Source organism: Chenopodium quinoa, unplaced genomic scaffold (assembly GCF_001683475.1).
Source record: "Chenopodium quinoa cultivar QQ74 unplaced genomic scaffold, ASM168347v1, whole genome shotgun sequence".
Taxonomy (NCBI): Eukaryota; Viridiplantae; Streptophyta; class Magnoliopsida; order Caryophyllales; family Amaranthaceae; genus Chenopodium; species Chenopodium quinoa.
Genome location: NW_018745335.1, coordinates 143 through 24,974, shown reverse-complemented (window position 1 = coordinate 24,974; position 24,832 = coordinate 143). Strand labels below are relative to the sequence as shown.

General features: G+C 33.9%; 3 protein-coding genes and 2 pseudogenes across 4 annotated transcripts; 1 reads left to right on the top strand and 4 right to left on the bottom strand.

Moving 5' to 3' along the window:
- Positions 1 to 159: 159 nt before the first annotated feature.
- LOC110712780 (FT-interacting protein 1-like) lies at positions 160 to 4,928 on the bottom strand. Its single transcript, XM_021891239.1, has 3 exons — positions 4,545 to 4,928; positions 3,484 to 3,634; positions 160 to 3,375 (listed from the first exon to the last, which is right to left on the bottom strand). The coding sequence occupies exon 3, from the start codon at positions 3,344 to 3,346 to the stop codon at positions 356 to 358; it is 2,991 nt and encodes a 996-aa protein (XP_021746931.1). The 5' UTR covers positions 3,347 to 3,375; positions 3,484 to 3,634; positions 4,545 to 4,928; the 3' UTR covers positions 160 to 355.
- Positions 4,929 to 8,062: 3,134 nt separating this feature from the next.
- LOC110712778 (actin-depolymerizing factor 10) lies at positions 8,063 to 9,836 on the top strand. The gene is made up of 3 exons (XM_021891238.1): positions 8,063 to 8,369; positions 8,801 to 9,066; positions 9,320 to 9,836. Exons 1-3 carry the CDS (start codon positions 8,367 to 8,369, stop codon positions 9,468 to 9,470), a joined length of 420 nt encoding a protein of 139 aa, XP_021746930.1. The 5' UTR covers positions 8,063 to 8,366; the 3' UTR covers positions 9,471 to 9,836.
- Positions 9,837 to 9,922: 86 nt separating this feature from the next.
- Positions 9,923 to 15,030, bottom strand: LOC110712777 (O-glucosyltransferase rumi homolog). Of its 2 annotated transcripts, none has more exons than XM_021891236.1 (6): positions 14,854 to 15,030; positions 11,648 to 12,237; positions 11,302 to 11,485; positions 11,107 to 11,171; positions 10,790 to 11,000; positions 9,923 to 10,646 (listed from the first exon to the last, which is right to left on the bottom strand). In XM_021891236.1, the coding sequence occupies exons 2-6, from the start codon at positions 12,181 to 12,183 to the stop codon at positions 10,296 to 10,298; spliced, it is 1,347 nt and encodes a 448-aa protein (XP_021746928.1). In that variant the 5' UTR covers positions 12,184 to 12,237; positions 14,854 to 15,030; the 3' UTR covers positions 9,923 to 10,295. The 2 variants fall into 2 exon arrangements, with proteins under 2 accessions (XP_021746928.1, XP_021746929.1); XM_021891237.1 differs by having other exon boundaries at positions 11,648 to 12,225.
- A 1,327-nt stretch (positions 15,031 to 16,357) lies between these two features.
- LOC110712775 lies at positions 16,358 to 19,035 on the bottom strand (annotated as a pseudogene).
- Positions 19,036 to 21,134: 2,099 nt separating this feature from the next.
- LOC110712779 lies at positions 21,135 to 23,285 on the bottom strand (annotated as a pseudogene).
- Positions 23,286 to 24,832: the final 1,547 nt, after the last annotated feature.

Genomic DNA, 24,832 nt, shown 5'->3' with positions numbered 1-24,832 from the left:
TCTGTTATTGCCCTTTGACCATTGGGCTACAATTTTGAAATTGCACAGGTTTATGTGCGTAGAATCTACTCAAACAGCTGCATATTGTTTATGATAAAACAAAGGGCTGCATTCTGTTTATCAAATTGTATATTTGTAATAAATGAAAATAGGCAAGGATAAAACACAAATTTACAAAATATAGTACACATGAATGAATACATTATGTATTACTCGGTTTTTGAGGGACAGAATGTTTACATTACCCAAAATCCACAAGGAAATTGGAATAAATAAGCAGCAAAAAAGGAGGGCCTCATCTCAACATACAGAAAACTGAATAATTCAGAGGGCCTATAGATAAAGATAACACTATTTACAGCAAGCAATCTGTCTTTGCTGGTAATCTCCTAAAGAAATTTGTTGGTGAAGAAGGATACTTACTGCGAAACCTCGGATGCCTCATGGTATAAAAACCAGCAAGAAGAGCCATAACATTGAAAGGAATAGCATACAGAACAAATGCAGCAAACAGGCAGAATGTCAGAAATAAAACTGAGGCTCGTGGATCTCGCCAACTTAGCAATGCTTGAGCCCTTTCTCCCTGAGCAGCAAAATCACCCAACACAGATTGCACTTTGGCACCTATGCTCCTGAGTCGATCATACCTTCTTCGCACCACGTCTGTGCCTTTTGTTGTAGGAAAGGTGTCAAACTCTTCATCAAGTTCATCAGGGATTGTGTTGTCAGCATAGGAGATCCTTGTGTCCATGTGAGGAGGGTTTTTTGGCCTATACCGATAATTCCATAGCCCGATCAAAAACATGTACAAGAACACTGTAGGAAGAATGAGGTCAGGGAAACAAACCAACATCACAAAGAGCAAATGAACGAGGACAGTTGTAACCGGGTTTTTCCAAGCACACACATCTGTGAACCATTTCCCGATTGCAATCAAACTTTGAAGTAGGGAGATTATGCGATAGAAGTTAGCCTTGCTTCGCCTCATGCTCCAAAAATGTGCATCAACATCACACATATACTCCACCACTTCCTTCTTCAAAGGGGGTTCGGCTCTGCTAAGCCTAGAAGCTAAGACATTTGTAGCATGAACCCTCAAAGTATTAGTCTGCATCAAAGACAATGGTCTAGAGTAATGCATCTTAGGGAGAAGCGGCTTTCCATACAAAAACATCATGTTGGTCATGTTTGTGCAAGAGAATCGAATAGCCAAATGCAACTCTCCCATCTTCTTCAAACCCGAAGGTTGGAGGACTAGCAGGGGATATGAGTGAGTATATACACGGCCTGCTTCAAGGGTGGAGATTCGAATCCTCACTTTTCCGATTTTAGTGTCTTTGTTGCCATCAATATGTCCGTTGTCAAAAACACCAATGGTAAGAACAGTTGCAGGATCATATACTTCCCATGTGTACTGCTCATTGTACTTGGGGCTAAGACTGTCGATTATTGTTCGTGTACGAACCCATTTCTGACAGTACTTAGCCACACAAAAGGTATCCGCAGTTCCCCTTCCATCTCTTGTTTTCATAGGGTGGAGTCCATCAGCATTCAGTATTCCAAGTTCAAGAACACCAATTGAAGATTTCCACAGTTGCTTCATACTTGGTCTGAGATCACTACTATAGTAAGTAGATTCATTAAGGACATGGTAACCGCCATCAAGGCTTATACGAGCATGTAACTTACTAGCAAACTTAACTTTCTTCTCCTCTTCAGTGTCAGAAGAGCTCGGTTTCTGAAGGTTGATCCATTGAGTGGGAAAATTCTTATCATCAGGGCGCTTGCGAACAGCTGCTAATGGAATACTGACCTTGCCAAGCGTCTCTTCTTTGCCCTGACCTTTTCTATCTTCAACAGTGATGATCAAATGCTCATCGAAAGGCTCAGCAGCAACAAACATCAGATCCTCATTCCAAAAGGGGTTTCCCATCCTGCTTTGAACAGGCTTTGTGCTTAATGTTTGGGCTCCAAGCTGCGCCTTTATATAACAATCAGGAAACCGGCCTTTGTCTGAGGTAATCAAGTCTTGAGCCTCGATTACATTGACTCGAAGGTACCACAACCTGGGTGAATGGTAGACTTTTGAACGGATATGGTTAGCAGCTGAAGCTGACATATCAGGAGGAGTAATGGCATCAGAATGCCAAGCATCAGTAAATGCCTCATCTGCTTGAGTACCATACCAGACCGCGAGCATCAGTTCCCCATTATTATTACTCCTATCTCCTTTCTTGTCTTCAAGACGATACCATTGAGGAGCCAACGGACTATCAGGTGGAACTCTAGTCGGGACTTCATGAAGATCAAATCGGATGACTCCAACAAAATCATCCTTCATCAAATCCTTATCTTTCACCTGAACTTCCAAAACAGATGCCTGAAGACGCTCCCTAGAGAAGGCAAACACCTCGTTCCATTCAGGATCTTTCTTTTTCTCAAAATACTTGGTAACCCCTTTGTAATTCCCAACTTTTACCTCTACATATGGATCAAGGCTTCCTGTAAGATCCTTGGTGGGAAGTTCACGAGCTTTTACCACACGAACAAAAAGAAATAGCATCTGTTCAACAAGGTCATACGTGCTAACAGGTTTGTAATTAGAACGTATAACTCGACCACCAACAACTCTTCCACCACCAAGCATAGGACTTGTCTCTCTAAGCTTGTAATCAAATGCCTGCCCTGGAATCCCCGGATTTGCTTGCATAACTTTTGGAGCCTGTGATTCAGACTTAGCAGCTGAAACATGTTGAGTTACTTGAGGCTGAGGCTGAGATTTCGGAGCACTGTCCTGCTGCTTTGGAAGATGCCAGAAAGTATGCCTTGAATTTGACTTTGACTCCCTAGAAGATGATTTTGGGATTTCATTTCCAGCTTCTTGGCCTTCAGAGAACTGTAAGTGATCTGATTCCATAGCAGGAGGCGGCATGGACAGTCTGTTTGATGGATCATTTGTATAATAGACCTTCAAGCCGAGTTCTCCTTTAACACGAGAAAAAATATGTCGTTTTTCCAAGGGGAAGTAGAATTCAGAAGCCTCTGGGTAAGTAACAAAGGATGATCCACTGATACAAACTTTACCAAGGAAATCCTTAGCGTTGGTTGATTGATTGTAGCTATAGACAACTGCTTCAAGGGTAAGATTGGGAAGATTGTTTGGATTGGATATGTTGAAATAGAATACCTCATTCCAAACAGGGTTCAAGTCTTTCTCTTTCGTGCTAGTACGATATCTTTGATCATCAAACTTGAGCTCTACATAGGCACTCGATGATCCTTCACCGTCTTTAGGCACAAGATCATGCGCTGCTGTGACTTCTACCCCCAGTTTAATATTATTCATGTTGAAAAAGCAAGGACTGACCTTTTTTTCTGAAAATAAGACAGAGGAAATGCTTTAGTATCTGAGAGTCAATTAAACTGATGCAAGATAAAATACAAATACATGGAAGAATTGAAGAAATGATGAAGAAATCATACCGAAAAAATGGTATCAAATTATTCTATCTTCCTCCTCAGATGCTTGAAGTAGAGTTCAGGAACTAGTAATCCATAGATTGATAGAAGTTCAAATACTGTTGCATTGATATAGATATAATTACAGTTAAGCTTAGCCCTTGAAATCTGCTTCCTGAATACATATGAAATTGAGTGTTAATGTCCATCAATCCTCTTTGAGATAAAACTAAAATTAGATAGTTTCAACATCTTGCATCAGAAAGGACTATCGTTAACAGGAAGATTAATATATTGCTCGGATTCTTCATTTCTCCGCAAGTACCCTTATTAGATCCTCGACACTCTAACATCAGTATAGGCACTTAACAATTTAGTACAGACATCATAAATATAATCGAGTTTGACATTCAGACACATACTCCTGATTTCATGTGTAATGAAACAGTAATACTTTACCCCTTATCCATTATCTTACTTTTACCAAACCAAAATGGCAAAATTATGCACAAATAAGAATAATTTCAGCATCTTAATCTCTCAGGCAGGCAGCATGCACTACAACAACACTAAACCCTTTTACTTTTTCAAAGTAAAAATTACAGTAATATACTAATAACTGAACAATTGAAGTACATACTTGTATATAACATACTTCCGTTGTTCATTTTAGTTGCATATTAATTGCAATGTTATTATCATCTAATTTTTCTATATCTCTCCTCATCACATGAGTTCCTAAAAATTTGCGCCATCCCTCTAAATGAACTATTCCGTAAAATAGAACAGATGAAATATTTGTACTCCATAATATTTATCAAACAAGTCAACTCAAAATACTCATATCCCGAAAATAAACATATCAACTTCAAATTAGAACTCAAACAAAAAGTGGGAATCATTTTCTATGAATAACTGAATATACCACCAAATCATATAATCCAAAAAAAAAAAAAAAAAAAAAAAAAAAACTCTGTTTTCCTCATTACATGTAACCCAAAACCCCAAATTCTAAGCAATAAAAAAAAAATGAAACAAATAGAAATTAAGGAAATTAATAAAAGGAAGAATGATTGTTAATTTACCTGTAAATGACAAATTTTGATGGAAGTTGTAACTCAAAAAACTCCTTATTTCATGAAAAATGAATAAATAAATAATTTGAAGAAGTCGTTTGAGAGAGAAGAAGAAGAAGAAAAACTTAAAGAAGGTGATCACGTAATTTCATAGGAAGAAATGTATGTGTGTATTTTAAGGAGAGAGAAAAACCGAAGAACAGAGTCGTCGGAGACTTGTTCTTTATTGTTTATGTAAACGAGTATTGTTTCATTGTTTGTATGTGTAGGATACTAGAAACTAGAAAGGGAAAGATTGACAAGTCATTTAATTCATCTCCATTTATTATTTCATTTTTTTTTTTTTATTGAAACATCCATTTATTATTTAATTTGTAGTCGTTAGATACGTTACTCTTGTCAAACAACAGGAGGGAGTTATATTTTTTGGAAAAAATAATTTTTTTTCATCAAAATGAATAAAAATAAAAAAAATACAAGTACTTCGTATTTTTTTTTAGGCTAATGCTATATGCAGCTCTTAGGAAATTTATCAACAATTTACGAGGAAATCGATGTAATAAATGTTTATTTATGGTCTATTCTTTTCACTTTTAGCTTCTTATATGCATATCTTTTTCCAATTTTTTTAAAAGAAAATATATAAAGTCATTGGGTTGATTTGTAAGATGAAATATTAAGATTGTTTTCACCTATTCTATATAAAAAATTTATGGTTAATGAAATTAATTTCAGAATCCAATTACTCATAGTAAAAAAAAAATAAATAGTGATTTAATGTGACATTTGGAAATAAAGACTTATTTTAGTTACTTAAAAACAAATCATAGCTAAATTAAGATTATAGTAATATAAGTGAGCTACTAGTCAATTATGATGATGAATGCATGCCTTCATGTTGAGCGTTGATTTATTTAACAAAACTAGCTAATTAAGCAATGCAACTTCATTTTTCTTGAAAATGAAGTTTGTCCATACTCAATTCAATTTATATTTATTGTTGTTAAATGTAAGAAGTTGGGTGACTAATGTTCTTAATTATAATTCAATATACGACGTCGTTGTCATCCTATGGTGACTAGTTTATTTTCTTTTTATCTAATTGTTGTTAGTTATAATAAATTATTTGGATTTCTATGAAGAACTTGATTTGCAAGTTGATATGGAAACATCATGCTCTTGCACCATGTCATCACATGGGGCCCATGAGGGTAATCCAAATAGATTAACAAAACCATGCATCTACCTAAACCAAATATTTTACATGATTATCATACATTGACCATTACATTAAATAAGTGTCTAACAAATCAAAATATTTTAATGCCTTATCTTATATGTATGCATTTGATTAAGCAAAGAACAGAAAGATGTAAACCGACAAAATTTGGAGTAATTTCGTACCATTTACAATATCATATAAATGATATAATATAAGAGATGAGTACGCTATAATTTTATCAAGAAAGTTATTGGGTGATTACACGTTGAAATAAATTGTAATACTACGTATATTAAAGAGGTTGTGGATTTAAATATTACTGTGTGTTCTGTTTCTTACATTTGCAAACATTATTTAAAATTAAATACATGATAAAGTAAGAATTATATCAAGTCATTTAGTAGCATGTAATGATAGGACATTAAGTCCATATGGAAGTACTAAAACGTGCAAGAAAGGATTTGCCACATATATAAGAAGTCAAGAGTATAGGTGCCGCTACATGGTAAGCCATTAAATCTAGCTAACACCTTTTAATTATTTTCATAATAAACACTTTTAATATTTCGTATAAAACTTTTTTTGTCCCTAACCTATTGACTAGAAGGTACATATGATTTAAAGCTCATCTTGTTAACAAATTTACTCAAATGATTAACTTTACTAATAACGAATAAGACTTTCACTTTTTATTCAATGTCACAATGTAATCTTTCTTTAGACCTCTTAGTCTCTTACTCGACCTACAGTTGTTTCAGGGAAATATGAAAAATTAAACATAGCTAAAAAAAATTGAAAACGATAATAATTTTTAAGACAGAATAAAAATATTTCAATGTATTTCAATTCCCTTTTCAATATTGTAGCTTATTACTTTATCCGTAAAAATTAAATAACTCGAGTCAGATTAGCCTGTGACCGTGTATGAAGTTTTGAACCAATAAAATGCCTACTCCGTGATATGATCAAGAGAGGTTATGGGCCATTGAGACACGGATTATTGACTGAAGGTCTGAAGTTGGACCCGGTAACGTAGCGTGTTCGGGGGAAAGAAACAAGTATCTTCCTCGAAAGTTGAAAGTAGAAACCCATTGGACCTTTTGTATACGTGACTGCTAAATGCTAATGTTGGGGTCATTTTGTCAACAGGTCTTCTTATTGACTTTTAAATGTCCAACCTTAATTTTTACCTCTTTTTTTTTTGTTTTTTTTTTTGGATTTAGGTTATACGTAATGAATACGTAGTATTTTATTAGCTTGGCTTGACAGTTTTTAAACACATACCATTAATATTTAATCATTAATATTTTACAAAAATATAAATTACAAATTATGAAAAAGAATGATAATTTAAAATATCAATTAATGAACCTAACGAAATTACACATACCATTTGGTTTGGAGAGTGATATAGGTTTGGAATCAGGAATGGGGTTACAATTGGTCTCGGGTTGAAACTTAATACTTAATACCATGTGTTTGGTTTAATTTTTGTATGAAATCTCTCACTATTCCCTCCTATTATTTGATACCTAAGGGAATGGAATGGGCCAAACCCACCTCCCCCCCAAGGTTTCCAAACCCCATACTTCATGGGTTTTAGACATTCTAAACTCATACCTTATTTATATATTCCGCGAACCAAATGCCCATTTATCCTAGATTCGTAGGTCTTGTGTTTCTTATTTGTAAAATTCTATGGAGTAGTATTTTAAAGTGTATGTATTGAAATAAATACTTTAAAGGAGTATATTTTAAGAAAACAAAATAGGCACCAATAAAAGAAAATGAATTTGGGCAACTAACAAGTAGTGAAGTAGATCTAGCAAATCAGGCCCAACCTATATTCAAACACAAATTAACTCGTAATATCTGAATATCTCCAAAACCAAACATAATTTAAAACTTTAAATTCATTTGATTTTCATAATCAAATGATCCAATTACCACCTTTACTAAAAAAAACCAAATGAGATTTTATTCCAAAATTACTTGAAAATAGGAATCATTCCTCCTCAACCTTATAGAGTGATTAATATCTATCTTTCTCCCATATAGGACAACACAAAAATGAATAACACGGTTTCGAGTCTCAACACGTTACAATAACAACAAACATTTTCTCTCACACTCCTAGGATGGAGAAATAAGCAAAGGTCAAAGAGAGGATTCTTTTAAAAAATTTGAACCACCTTTTGTGTATATAAAAAAATTAGACGGCTAAATTATTAAGTAATTACGAAGCAAGTAGAGGGAATAAATGGACAGAAAATCGGTTTTAATTTTTCATTAAACCAATAAAGAATCAAACGTGGGAAGCATAATTCTAATACTTACTAGTTACTACATACCCATATCTTGAGACAGAGAATAACAAAGAAGATTATATTAATATTCCCCCATCACCTCTTTATTAATCTAATTAATTTCTTACACCCTTAAAAATCTCTCATCCTTCAAAACCTCTTCGTTTAATTTGATTGTAATTCTCTGAAACAACAAATAGAGCTTCTTTTGATCATTGATTTTTTCTCATATTCATCCAAATTCTGTTCGTCTCCATTGATACATTTTGTTGGGAGACTGCTGCTCGTCGCTAAGTTTTCAACATGGTAATTGCTCTTTACTCTTTAAAATGAAATTGTTCTCTTTTTGTTTCATGCTCGTTATGAGATTTGAATTTTGCCAAGTGACGGATTTAGAATTTTTGTCAAATAAATAATTTTGCATATATAAAGAGTTGTTTTTGTTTCCGAATCTGGTTATGATAAGGCTGAATGAAAATTATATACAGGGTACATAAACCTACCATATTACATAGCTAGCTAACTCATAGATATGCCGATATGTTGCAAAAATTTGTACGAATTTATCTCTCAATATTAAAAAGAACGAACATTGTTCATCATATACACTATTTTAGGATGTTCAGATTATAACGTTCACTTTCCAAACAAGAACAATTGAGCTAATAACAACCTTGTTCATCATCAGTAATATTTATATGATTAAATGATGAATTATTTGTAATTTGCAATAATAGGCGAACGCAAAGTCAGGAATGGCGGTAGATGATGAATGCAAATTGAAGTTTTTGGAGCTGAAAGCAAAGAGAAACCATCGGTTTATAGTGTTTAAGATAGAGGAGAAGATGCAACAAATTATGGTCGAGAAGATAGGAACACCAAACGAAACTTATGAAGATTTCACCAATTCATTGCCTGACAATGAGTGCCGTTATGCTGTTTATGATTATGATTTCACTACAATTGAAAATTGTCAAAAGAGCAAGATCTTCTTCATTGCATGGTATACATTTTCATTCACATTCTTTACATGCTTATGCTCGATAATTATCAGACATCAGTATTATAATTTCGAGCACTCTTAACCATGTCTCGAGATAAAAGTTACGTGACTAACAACAGTTAGGTAACTAATAGCAGGCAAATGAACATATTGTAGTTAGATTCAAGTAAAGCACAACTGTAACCACACGTGAACGGAAATTGACAGCCTTTTTTCCTCACCATTTCACAATCTAGTGTACTAATGAATGCAGGTCACCAGACACATCAAGAGTGAGAAGTAAGATGTTGTATGCAAGCTCAAAGGACACATTCAAGAGAGAGTTGGATGGCTTTCAGGTTGAATTACAAGCTACAGATCCAAGCGAGATGAGTTTTGACATAATTAAAGGGAGAGTTAACTAATTGAGATGCAATTAATTGTGAATTATGCTTACTGCAATTTTTTTCATTACAAATTCTTTATTCGATTGCTCGTGTAGATGTCACTGCTTCAATGTTTAAACATACAGAGGAGATTGAAAGACTACAAAGCAACAGTTCAGTTTCTCTCCAATGTTTTATTTATTTTTATTTATATGAGGATTTTAACAATTTCAACGTTATTATTGTATTTGTACTTTTGCTGTGTTCATTAACCATAGTTCTGTTTTTTGGTATATAAATTCAATTTTCAATTTCAATAATGTATTTTTTCAGTATAGGTTAACCCGCTAATGCTTTAGACAATTTTTCTTCATCTCGTTCAATAGGATAAGAATAACAAATAATGTCTGAAGTAGGAATTTTACAAATTACCAAACTAACAATACATATATAATGCAGGAAAATTAATTTGACTTTCAAAAAAAAAAAAATGGTCACAAATCAATTCTCCATAACAAATATACATCCAATAAACAAGTTCTGAAGTCCATGAGACCAAGAGTCTAGTTTTTCCAGTTGTATACAAATGTGTTTCAATCAAAAATAATTCTATTGCTATATCCCTAAGTGCATTCCTTTTGTTTAAGGTCTAACAAGGGGTAAAAAGACAAGGTACTTCCCGCTAACCATCACGTACACTAGGGAAGTACTCGTACAAGAATTGGAACATATTTTTATCTCCACTAATCTGGCTACTAGCCTAATTGAGCCTCAAACAAGGAAAAGATCTCCCAACAATCAATGTTGTATTCCTAGGCTCATACTCAAGAACTTTGGTTAAGGTAGAACAACTCCCTCACCCTCTTACCATTCGTACCAAGCATTTGGTTCCCACATCTTAACTTGCTTCTTGATCTTGGCATTTTGATCCCGAATGGATTGAATTGTAAGTGGATCATAAGGTGGGGGAAGTTGGCATGGGCCTCGTTCTGAAGGCCCATTTACCATGGTCTCAATCTTATATGTTGTTTCCAACCCCATTGGGCTGCAGGCAAATCTCTCTGAGCAAAGTTCAACTGCTCCCTCAGGCACAGTGGGTTTAAACTTAAGCAGCTTTGCATATTCATATAACACATGAAACATGTAATCATACACATGTTCCATCTTTATCTGATCAAATATGAACTTGCTCCCCGCATTTCCAATCTCTTGGGCCTGTTTTTACATTCATTAACATGAATAGGGTGATAGCTAATTACTATGAAACAGAGGTAACCAAATTTAATGGTCAAGTTTCAGCTTCTACATCATGAGGAATACCTTATAATGATAAAACAGAGGTAAAATCAGAAAATTACCTTGTCAGTGTTGTTGTTGCCCCATTCAACAGCAAATTTGATGGACTTGCATATGTGCTTATCACTTACAGGCCAATAGTGCTTCATTGGAATTAAGCTTCTTGTGAAGAAATCATAGTATATAGGGTTTATAAGAAGGCTTGTGGAGTTACAAGCCAGAATATATTTCTCACTCACTGACCATGCATTTCCCTCCATATATATCTTGAACCTGCGCGCAGATAATTTTTCACCCAAAACAAAAGTATATTAACTAGCATCCATATTCTGATGTAGAAGGGAGCAAGGAAAGAAAAAAAGGATAAAAAAAAATTCACCTGTGAACACATTGTTCCGACAAATCTGAGTCCTTGAACCCTTCTCTCCATTCCTTGATCCAATCCTGCAATTAGTCTTGCAGCTTTTGTCATTATTTAACAAGGAGAGGTGGCCAGTGGCCAAGTCCAACAACAGACAGGCTCGACTTTATGGGGGCCATGTTGCTTGAATGAAATTAATGGAAGATGAATTACCTGGTCAATGATCTGAGCATTCCAGTCTTTTATAGAATTGCATTTCCCAAGCTTAGGTCTTGGACCATTATGTAAGTTCCCTTTCCAAAATGCATAGGGCTCCCTAGATGTCCAGCTCTTAATCGCATTACCTTCTTGTAAATCCTTCTCCAAAGGCACCCATGGCTTTACATTGACTTCTGGCCTGAAAATTTACAAAAATTAACTCAGTTTCTGCTCAACCATATTGCATCACATGATTGCAAAGTGCAAACTAATGAGTGATGATAAATGCTTGTTATGGATGTAACAACATTAAGCATTATCTAGAATCAAGATCATAAAAAGTGGTTCAACTGATGATTACCAGCCCCAAAATGACCAATCAGGGAAGACAATATCGAAAGTTGAGTCATCTCCACAGTAGTGAAACTGTGGAGGAGGCTGAGGATAAGCAAAGGCGGCCCTCCATCCCCTATAGTATTTCCTCTTGATAGATGGTTTGTCATGGCATTGGAACATTAAATCAAGATCAGGGAGTCTCCCAGGGTACAACTTCAGGAGCTGCAATATACCCCACAATGTAAAGTCGTCCCTTGTTTGGTAAGCCTTTGCATATTGCTTAACATATGCTGTTCCATTCACAATAACCAACCTAAAATGAGCATCCTTTTTCAAACTCTCCACCATCTCTCTTGTGATCCCTTGGCTCTTCCATGTCTTCAAGTCCTCGTGTATCCATCGAAAGTACTCAGGGCATGTTTGGTTCAATGTGAAATTGTTGCTATTGAACGTATTAGGTGAGTAATTTGCAGGGCATGTTATGCTCATGTTGCTTGAAGTACAGTTGAGGAGATACTCATCTCTCTTTGGGTATTCGTGATTGTTGTTCTTGGAGAACATTATTGAGTAGTTGAATAGCACTGAGTTGCCTGCTGAAGCTGACTGGGGAAAATACTTCCCAAAAAAAAAGCACCTCAATACACTTGTTTGATCAGCACATCAAGCTAGCTTAGTTCAGTATAAATGTAATATCCTATAGATGAATCATAAATGTGGATCCGATTTGTAAACTTATTGCAAATGAATTATTTAAAATGAAAGGTTATAGATTCGGATTGCTTCCTACTTTCAAACTGAAGATTTCTAGTACTCGGGTATGATGAGTGAAACACAATTCCATCTAATATCTAGTGAAGAGGTTTATTTCTCTCTGTTTTGTAATGTGGGAAATATAAAGGGTGCCTGATTCTAAGTATGGTGCCTTGGTGGTAGTCTGGTAGGCTGTACCCAAACAGGTGCACACGGGCCCCAGGTGGGCCGTGACTGAGCCACGTTTCGCAAAGCCCTGCACGACGTATTGGGTAGGCCATTGGCTAGCAAGATCAATTAACAGTTATAGGGACAAAGTTTAAACTTATGGAGTAAAGGTGGTCCATGGGCCTAGCCCTTAGGATGGTCAACACAAAATCCTTGTCTCAGATTATGATACAATTTGGTCCATAATTACATTTTAGGAAATTACATAAGAACAACCACATCTAGTGTCTCACGTATAAACATAGAATTTTCTGATAAACCAATTGACAATAACAAAGTACTCAACTTATAGGACTCTGAAAAAATATCCAAATATTCAATCACAAATTTGATGGTCTGAATACATAATTCATATGTTACACACAAGTGACACAATGTTCAACTGTCCATTCTATACACTTATCCACCGCACTCGAGTTGAAATGATTGACATGAGCCGTAAATACAATGTTCAAGTGTTAATACATGTTTCTATACAATTTATCCACCCACACTCGAGTTAAAAGGACTAATATGAGCCACAAAATACAATGCTCAATAGCCCATACATGTTTCTATACATTTATCCACACACAAACTCGTAATATTTTTGCTTAGAAATTGTTGATCGTATTTAGCAATTCGCATATTTATAGGTCTTAAAAAATACTCGTATGACATCATATACGGGATAAGGAGTACTCGTATTTGTTTCGTATGGTACAATTAATCCTGGGCACCGTGCCGTGCCGGAGCGCCGCGGGCCGTGCCTGGCGGGCCACGGGCTGGTTCGTGTCGTGCCGGTCGTGCCGGCGGGCCAGGATTTCGTGCCGTGCCGTGCCGGCCATTTTCACAGGTCAGCCCACGGCACGGCACGGCCCTCGTGCCTGGAGGGCTCGTGTCGTGCCGGCCACGTGCCGGCCTGCGGGCTGGCCTGCGCGGGCTGGTGCAGTTTTCATTTTTTTTTTTTTTTTTTTTTTTTTTTTTAATGACAACATTATAAATTAATAAGTTTATAATGTATATAAGTTATAAAATTAGAATTATAAGTTTTATAAGGTAACTTATAAGTTTATAACTTATAAGTTATAAGTTATTAAGTTATGAATTTTATAATTATAAGTTGAATATTTATGTTTTATAATTTGTATATTCAATATTTATATTTATATATTTACTTTATACTATTACTTTAACAATAATAATAATAATTAATAACAACAATTTTAACAATAAAAATATCAATAATAATAATTAATAACAACAACTATAACAATAACAATAACAACAAAAATAAATAATAACAACAATTGTAACAATAATAATAATTAATAACAACAATTATAACAACAACAATAACAATTTAACAACAATAATAATTAAACAAGATTATTCTAATAATAACAATAAAACAATAATAAATTTAAGATTAGTTTAGATCTGACAACCGTACTTCAACGCTCCACTAATTACGATTACGAACTTTTTAATTTTTTCCGATTTTAGGAAAATAATTAGAGAATTTAAGAGAATAATTAGAGAATTTAAGAAAATAAAGATTATTAGAGATTTAGAGAATATAAGAGATAAGAAGAAGAGATTGTGATTTTGTGATTTGGGAATGAAATGGAGGTGAGTATTTATAGAATTTTTGGCAAAAAACTAGCCGTTTTATAGCCGTTGGCCCGCGGGCCGTGCCTGCGGGCCAGCACGGCGGGCCATGCCCGTGCTCGTGCCGGGCCTGGGAATTCTCCACCGTGTCCGTGGCACGGCCCGTGGCACGGAAGTTGAACTTCGTGCCGTGCTGTGCTTGACTTCGGGCCGTGCCGGGCGGCACGCGGGCCAACCCGGCCCGTGCCCAGGTTTATTCGTACAATTGTACAAATAGCATCAAAGTCACGTGGCCAACGATTCCCACATTTTCAAAGGACCAATTATGACCGGAACATGTGCAACTCCTACAGCTACAATAATCAGTCTAGACGCCTCTTCGATTTTAGGAAAGTTAATACTCTGGTACAATTTTGTTGCTTATTTGCTTACTAACGGGATTGAGTAGATTTTATCGACAAATTCAAAAGTAAATTATACTGTTGTTTTACTTAAAATTTTAAAATCTATTTGAATTAAGCTTTGGACTACAATTTAATTGACTTTATAGAACCTTAAATTCAAACATTCACCAAACATAAAATTAAAGCTTCAAGATTAATCAACAGCAAGATTAAATCATCAAAGTTAAAGCAAAATATAAAAAGAAAAGAGAAAACTTACAATATAATCGGAATAGTGAGTAAAAAGGAGAGTAGAAATGAAGAAGAAAATGAGCAACAGAGAAGCAGTTGTTGCAGAAAACCATCTCGATCTTGATGTTGATAAAGAATTTATGCAATTGAATAAATTCCAGAATTTTGAAGTAGTAGTAGAAGAAGGAAGATTATTAGATTCCTCCATTTTTTCTGTTCGAAATTAAATTGGAGTATGTACTGTTTATTTAGAGGATAATAAAGCTTAATTATACAAGTATAGTTGAGCTAATTGGAAGTCTTGGTATTACTCTTGGAGTATAATATTGTTGGTGGGGTTGGGTTTCCGGTATGGGATGTGGCGCGATGTCATTGTGCTTTCTCTTTTCCTTTTTAAAATGGAAACTAATATGGAAATTTTAAAAGAAAAAAAAAAGTAAAAAAAAAAAAAAAAAAAACCCCGCAAATACACCTCTTTTTACGAAATTAAAAAAAAAAAAAAAAAAAAAAAACACCTTCAAAACACATAATCAATAGGTTTTACCACCCCTTCTATATTCCGACTAAACGGTCCACATGTTATCACCCTATTGGTCAAAATTAACAAATTATTTGATTTTACGTGAACTTAAATGAACTTTGTACACTTATAATGTTAAAATTATTCTCTCAAAATTTACTAACACTTATTAGAACTTATTTATCCTAAAGTAAGGTGAACATTATGTTGGAATAAAAAAAGGGAATTCAAGGGGTTAGGGGGCGCGAGAAGGCGTCTGAAAATGCTAAGTGTTCGCCCGACCGGGCGTGAACTTATTGGTTGGACTCTAACGGCTCTTCTTGGATTCTCCTTCTTATTCTCTTGGTTGATTCTTTGTAACCCCCATTTAAGAGGTTGATTATGGTGATTAAATCACTATAATAATTCTAACTTTATTTCCTCATTGATGGAAAATATTCTTCTTTGATCTTCCATCTTCCTCCATCTATCATTATAATTTGAAGGATGGTTTTCTGATTTCAATATACTTGAACATAACCTTCAAACACAAGCTTAAACACATACTCTATATTGGGCATAAGTTACTTGGCTCTAACCTTTCACCCAAAAGTGTCTTTGTATGAAAGTGGTGTGTTAACCTTAGGGAACGTGACGGCGAATACAATTGTGCACCTCGGTTGTGCCGGAATTTCATTTTCAAGTCAGTGATTTGCATCACGATACATCATATTTGTTCCATTGATTATAAGATCAATTTTTCGATCTTATTGTAGCCTTGGAAAAGCACCTTATATTACAACACATTATAGGGACTAAAACATTGTTAATTACAATTACATCTTTGTAATAGTAGTACTGAAAAGGATTTTTTATTTTTTTTTCTTAAAACTTTATCCATAATAATAGAAGTGTAAGGATTTAATAACAGAAATGTGAGTTGCCAAACTAGAAAGTCAAATTGTTGAAAATTACAAAAATTAAATGAATACATTGTCTCAACTTTAGTATGACATTATGGTAAATTACTAAATTAGGCACTTCCCTTCTCCCACATCTCAACAACTTGTTTGATCTTGACATTTCGATCAAGAATAGCTTCTAGTGTGTTTGGATCATAAGGTGGGGGAAGTTTACATGGGCCATGTTCCGAAGGCCCATTAACCATGGTCTCTTTTTTAAAAGTAGCCTCCAAGCCCATTGGGCCGCATGCAAATTTCTCGGAGCATAACTCAATGGCCCCTTCAGGTATAGTGGGCCTATACTTTAGTAGTTTTGCATTTTCATTTAACAAATGAAACATGTAATCATACACATTTTCCATTTTTATTTGATCGGACATGAATTTGCTTCCTGCTTTTCCAATCTCTTGAGCCTGTTTATACATCCATAAATTCAATTTTAGCAAAACAAAAATATATAATAACAATAACAGTAATAATAACACGAATTATGTCTTGATAAAAATTAGACTTGTATTCCGGAATTATTTTGATGAAACTAACCTTGTGAGTATTTTTATTGCCCCAATCAACAGCAAATTTGATAGAATGACATAGATTATCAGGGTTTGCAGGCCAATAATGTACCATAGGAATTAAGCTTCTTGTAAAAAAGTCGTAATATTTAGGGTTTATCAGAATGGTCATGGAATCACAAGCTAGAATGTATTTCTCACTCACTGACCATGAAATTCTTCCATATATAACTTGTATCTGTAAAAAAATTAAAATTAATTAAAAAACTGTAATCAAGACCAAAAAAAAAATAAAAAAATCCTAGAAGTCTAGTATTAAAGATATACGGAGTACATACCTATGAATACATTGCTTTGACAAATCAGAGTTACTAAATGCTTCTTTCTCGCGCCAATCCTGTCAATGTGCACTGCATTAGTTAGCAATAAACTCTGATTTGTTGAGCATGATTTATGAATTTATGATCATCAATTTCTATTTTCATTTTTCGATATAAAATTATATTATAGGGAGTTTGGAAACGTTCTCTAAAATGTCTAAATACTTAATTATATATAACTGTAAGATAGATTGTATACACTTATTAGCTCGATGTTTATTATATGTTGGTAGATCTAGATAAGACATTTTTCATAAGGAATTATGGGCATGTAATAAGGATTGTAATTACCTGTTTAATAATTACAGTGTTCCAATCATTTGTGGAATTACATTTCTTAAGCTCGCGTCTTGGACCATTATACAAGTTTCCTTTCCAGAAAGCATAAGGCTTCCTAGAAGTCCAGTTTTTCACAGGGTTGCCTTCTTTGATATCCTTCAACAAGGGCGCCCATGGCTTTATATTGATTTCTGGCCTGAAATTTTGTACAAATTAATCACGTACAAGAGTATAAATATGTTTAAGCTAATAATAAGGCCGCTTTTACTTATCCCATACTAAACACATGGCCCATATAGACATATAATACATCATTCCTAACACGTGAAATGTTATATAGATTAAAAGGATCACCCTGTCAATATTTATTTCTTTGCACATAGTTGTTTTTATCATGCGTGTGACATCACAATCTCATTAATTAGCTATATACGCACTAAGTTAATTGTTTAATTATACGAAGTGTATAGCATGTAACATTGATAATCTTTATAAACGAAACATATATAATCGAAATATTGATGACTTACCAGCCCCAAAAAGACCAATCGGGGAAGACAATATCATAGGTAGAATCATCCCCGCAAAAATGAAATTGTGGAGGTGCAAAGGCGGCCTTTGCTCCTTTATAATCGTCTTTTTTTAATGGCTGGTAGATCTTCGCATTGGAACACCAAATCGAGATCAGGTAGTCTACCAGGGTACAACTTAAGGAGTTGCAATATGCCCCAAAATGTATTGGTATCCCTTGTTTGGTAAGCCTTACCATATTGCTTAACATAGGCTATTCCATTCACAATAACCAATCTAAAATGAGTACCTTTATCTTGTAAACTCTCCACCATTTCTCTTGTAATGCCCTTCTCCTTCCATATTTTCAAGTCTTCATGTATCCATCTAAAGTACTTGGGGCATGTTTCGTTCAATTGGAAGTTGAGATTGTATGTCGTAGAAGGGTAGTTTGCTGGGCATGTTATGTTCATGTTGCTTGAGGTGCAGTTGAGAAGATACTCATCCTTCTTTGGGTACTTATAATTGTAGTTGTTAAATAGCATTGAGTAGGTGAATAACCTTGCGCTGCTCGCTAGAGTTGACTGAAAAATATGCACCAAAATAAAATTCACCAAAAAAAAAGAAAAAACATAATTGGTTAGTACCACACTGCAAGTCTACAACTACGTAGTACATACTTTTTGTACTAGTAGATTAATATATGAGTAAATGACCCGTGTCAATTAAAGTCATGTATAATTGTATAAACCAAGCAAACTTAGTAGAGTTGGTAGGACATTCACGTTGTGACCTTAGGTCACAAGTTCAATCCCCATCAACTACAATTACTTGAGAGTAGAGGGATTCCCTTACTTCTCCCCTTAACTTTCAAGTAGTTTGAACCTTTGCTACTTTGCAAGAAAATGAAGTTACGTGGCCATACTCTCATCTAACACATTTAAATTTGTTGTAAAAATGTCGTGTATTATTAATAAAAAAAAAGTTCAAAGAATATACTCGTTGGATTTGCTAATAAATTTCATTCACCGATTCTTATATGTGACTGGCCACACAAAGGTTCATTTTTTAGTGTTATAGGGGTTACTCGGTCAGTGTTACAGGGTTACTTCATCAATGTTACTGGGGTTACTTGTCAATGTTATAGGGGTTACTTGATCAGTATTACTAGGTTACTCGGTCAATATTATAGGGGTTACTTTGTTCTTTTACAAGCGGTCAGCCGGGGTTACTCGGTCAGTGTTACAGGGGTTATTTCATCAATGTTACAGGGGTTACTTGTCAATGTTATAGGAGTTACTTGGTCAGTATTACTGGGTTACTCGATTAATATTATAGGGGTTACTTTATTCTTCTACAAGCGGCCAGCCGCACACAAGACACGTTGAATTTCATTACTATAACCAATTTCTCCGTATTTTATTTTGCAAATACCGATCAAATTATCATTTTTATTATCGAGTTGCTTTTTCTACAATAGATCTCCAAATTATATGAGGATATAGATCTATTTATTATCCCCTAATAGATCCATTTTTGCTAACACGTAATTTTGATCATTAATTATTTTAAGTAATCCGTATTTGATTTTCATGACTTGTGCCCATTAGCACACTATAAGACGACAAATTCATATTAATTAATTTCTTTTTGTAGAATCTTTGACCTGATCCGATCCCTTAATTAGGTAAGTATGTCAATATAAGGAAGTTATACATGCAATATTCCCTTGCATATCTCCTATAATTGAATTTTTTTAATTCTCAAAATCTTATGTATTAGGTTTATATGTTAAGAATATATAGTTTCCACATTAAGAATGTTCTCTTTGATTCTCATTTGCATTCCTACATAGGCTTGTCTTGGCCATGTCATAGTTAAAAAAAATGTAGTCAAAGAAAAATAATAATTAAAAGGACTTACAAATGAAAATATATACTATATGTTATTAAAATATTAATAAAATTATTAAAAGTAAGCAAAAAATAAAAAAACTTAATAATCAAAAATCAAATTTAATTAAACTAAAAGGGAATGAGCAATGAAAAAAAGAAAAAAGAGAGAAAAAATAGACTTACAATATCAAACCATTGAATCAAAACCAAGGTGCAAATGAAAAGGAAGAAGAGAAGCAATGTAGTTGTTGTTGCACTAATTGACGACGACGATGAAGGTATTGAAGAAGAAATATTCGATGAAATATTAAATGAAACCAATTTTTTTTTCTTTTTATGTGAAGTACTATTTGAAGAAGAAGAAACAATGTCTTCCATTTTCTCTGTTTTTTCCTCACTCTTTGTTTGAACAAATAATAATACACTAGGATTTGTGTAAACATATACTTATATTAGACTTGTTCATAGGCTGGGCCTAGGCTTTAAAGGTAGTCCTCTTCTGGTTGGGCCCAAGCTTGGGCTGAAAAAGTAAAACCATTATTTCAGAAAAAATTATAATGGGCTTATCGAGCTTAAATTTTAACTAAAATATGTACTCGTACTAGTTTTGTTTTTTTTTAACTGGATACGTTTTTTTATCACGCTTGTCAATGCACAAATTTAACGATTAATATTTCTAATTATTAATATTGCAAAATTATAAAAAGTGAATATTAATAAAATTTACATTAAGAAGATTCAAATAAGATCACACATGACAATGTTTTATCATAACAAAAAATTACAAAAGCTCGTGTCTGAATTTCTAACCCAAAGACTAAAAAATAAAAAGTTGGTTCGGGACGGACTAGCTTGTGTCTGAATTTCTAGCCCAAAAACTCTTGCCCAAACTTGGGCATTTTTAATGCTACGTCAGACTGGGCTAGCAAACTAGGCTTAGTTTGATCACCCTCTTTAATTTGTTTGCACACCAAAAGAAGAATATTGCTTTATTCTTGGTTGAGAAACATAAATGTCTTTTTTAAGGTTATGTATTATATGTTGTAAGAAGAGATTCGTTGTATACACGATATTTCAAAAACTAACAGTTATTAGTACATTGGCATTCTGAATTAACATCAGAAATGCATTGATACTTTATACATATGATAACCACGTTTTACCATTTGAGTCTACAAATGTGAAATTTCATTATTGCACGTATAGAAAGTCAAATTGCTAATAATTTAATTATATAAATTGAAAGCATACATTGTCTCAAGTTTGAAATTATGGTAAATTAGGCACTTCCCTTCTCCACATCTCAACAACTTGTTTGATCTTGGCATTTCGATCAAGAATAGCTTCAAGTGTGTTTGAATCATAAGGCGGGGGAAGTTTACATGGGCCATGTTCTGAAGGCCCATTAACCATAGTCTCTTTTTTGAAAGTAGCCTCCAAGCCATTGGGCTGCATGCAAATTTCTCGGAGCATAGCTCAATCGCACCTTCGGGTATAGTGGGCCTATACTTTAGTAGTTTTGCATATTCATTTAACAAATGAAACATGTAATCATACACATTTTCCATCTTTATTTGATCGAATATGAATTTGCTTCCTGCTTTTCCAATCTCTTGAGCCTGTATCCATCAATTCAATTTTAGCCAAAAAATATTAATAATAATAATAGTAATTTATTAACAATAATAATATGAAGTAATGTCTTAGAAAAAAAAATTAGACTCTTATTCCGGAATTATTTTGAATATTCAACTTGACATTTTGTTGTTTAAGAGGAAACTAACCTTGGGAGTGTTTTTATTGCCCCAATCAACAGCACATTTGATTAGAATGACATAGATTATCAGGGTTTGCAGGCCAATAATGCACCATAGGTATTAAGCTTCTTGTAAAAAATTCATAATATTTAGGGTTTATCAAAATGGTCATGGAATCACAAGCTAGAATGTATTTTTCACTCACTGACCATGAATATCCTTCCATATATATCTTGTATCTGCAAAAAAAAAAAAAAAAAAAAAAAAAAAAAAAAAAAAAAAAATTAATTTCACTAATTCTTATATGTGGTTGGTCACGCTGTTTCAGTCAATGTTATAGTGGTTACTTCGTTAGTGTTATAGGGTTACTCATTCAGTGTTATAGGGGTTATTATGTTCTCTTGCAAGAGGTCACATAGTGTGGCCAAACCGCATAAAAAAATGCCTAGTTGTAGTTTAGACCTTGATAAAAAATAAAAAAAAAAAAAAAAAAAAAAAAAAAAAAAAGTTAAATATTAAAAGCAAACATACCTATGACTACATTGCTTTTGACAAATTAGAGTTCCTAAACCCATCTTCTTCTTCTTTGCGCCAATCCTGTCAATGTGCACTGCATTAGTTAGCACTACATTTCTGTTAAGCATAATTTTGATAATTTTTAATTTTCATTTTTTCGATTACAAATTTTTTGGGAGTTTGTGAACGTTCTCCATATACACACAAGAAAAACTCTTGCATTACTTATGGTCATACAGAGTAAAGATTGTAATTACCTGTTTGACAATTACAACATTCCAATCATTTGTGGAATTACATTTCTTAAGCTCGCGTCTTGGACCAATATACACATTTCCTTTCCAAAAAGCATAGGGCTCCCTAGAAGTCCAATTTTTCACAAGGTTGCCTTCTTTGAAATCCTTCAACAAGGGCACCCATGGCTTTATATTAATTTCCGGCCTGAAATTTTGCAAAAGACATTTACACATGACTACACACTAAGAGCCATGCCTAATAATACATTTTAGACATGATATGATTGACATTCATAACTAGTGATTCATACACATGAAAAGATGACAGAAATTATTAGGGTAATCGATTTCTTGAAATGTAACGTGGATCATCTCTTGAAATGTAACATACATAATTGAAATGATTGATGACTTACCAGCCCCAAAAAGACCAATCAGGGAAGACAATATCATAGGTAGAATCATCCCCACAATAATGAAATTGTGGAGGTGCAAAGGCGGCCTTTGTTCCTTTATAATCGTCTTTTTTGATGGTTGTTAGATCATGACATTGGAACACCAAATCGAGTCAGGTAGTCTACCAGGGTACAATTTAAGGAGTTGCAATATTCCCCATAATGTATAAGTATCCCTTGTTTGGTAAGCCTTTCCATATTGCTTAACATAAGCTATTCCATTCATAATAACCAATCTAAAATGTGTACCATTATCTTGTAAACTCTCCACCATTTCTCTTGTAATACCCTTCTCCTTCCATATTTTCAAGTCTTCATGTATCCATCTAAAGTACTCGGGGCATGTTTCGTTCGATTTGAAGTTGAGGTCGTATGTCATAGAAGGGTAATTTGCTGGGCATGTTATGTTCATGTTACTTGAGATGCAGTTGAGGAGATATTCATCTTTCTTGGGTACTTGTAATTGTAGTTGTTGTTAAATAGCATTGAGTAGGTTAATAACCTTGACTGAGGAATATGCATCAAAAGATTCCAAAAAAATTGGTTAGTACGTACATATTCTTGGTCGATTAATAGAAATGCATGTCAATTAATAAGAATTTGTACAAGTTACATTGTTAGTTAGAGATAATTAAGCTAAGCCAAGCTTATTGTGCAACCCTTGCCTCTATTTCCCTTCCCTCGCCCTTTGCCTGGTTGCACACTTGCACCCCACAAGGTTCGAATGGCCTTTGGTATTGTTATCCTAACATGTAGTTGGAACTTGGAACTAGTTGTCCCACATTGAAGATATAAAGGGAGAATGACTATAACAATGAATAAGGGACTGCTATATTTAAATTAGTTTTAAGATGAAACTCTGTTGGGCTTATAAATAACCATACTCGATCAATTGTACGACAGACTTATTACGATTTTCTGACTTAGCTTGTGCCCATCAATTAACACCCAATAAGATAACAAAATCATGTTTATTATATTCTTTTGTAGAATCTTTGATTCCCTTAATTAGGCAAGTACATTGTGTCAAAATAATAATTGAGTTATACTCCGTACAATCTTTTCTTAATTGCATAATTCCCATAATTGATACGGAGTATTTTATCTCAAAATCTTCTATACTAGGCATATATTAATTATAAATATATAGCTTCCAAATTAATAATACTCTCTTTGGTTCTTATTTGCATTCCCTCATAGTCTCATCCATGGCCATGTCGTAAAGTAACTAAAAAAAATTTAAAAGAATAATAATTAAAAAAAAAAACCAGAAAAATAAGGATGAATGATAATAATAACAATAATAATAAGCACACACACACACAAAAACAAAAAAAAAAAAAAATGTGGAAAACATAAAAAAAGAGGAAAAAAAAAAGACTTACAACAAAACAATCGAGTGAAAACAAGGGTACAAATGAAAAGGAAGAAGAGAAGCAAAGTATTTGTTGTTGTTGGAGAAAGACTAATTAATTTCGACGACGATGATGATGATGAAGAAGAAAAAGAAGAAGCTAACAATTTAAATGAATCCAATTTCTTTTTCTTTTCATTTGAAGTATTATTTGAAGAAGAATAAACAAAGTTTTCCATTTTTTCTGTTTTTTCCTCTTTGTTTGAACAGATATAATACACTAGGAAGTGTGTAAATATATATACTTATACACCAAAATATACCATGAGATGTAAATCATGTACTGTAATATGGTTTTAGAAAAAAAAAAAATGTAATATGATTTAGAAATGACATACAAAATACTTTGCAGATACTCTTTTTATCTATTTTTAAAGGTGATCGTTTGCGAGCGAGCTTGGGCAAAAAAGCAGGGCAAGCCTAAACTTTTTTTTTTTTTTTTTTGTCGAGTGGGTTGAATGTAGCAACACAAATTAAGCCCATTGGGCTGCATGCAAATTTCTCGGAGCACAACTCTATGGCCCCTTCGATTAAAGAGGGTCTTAGGGGCTGCTCCGATTTACTGAAAACAACTGAACTGAATTGATTG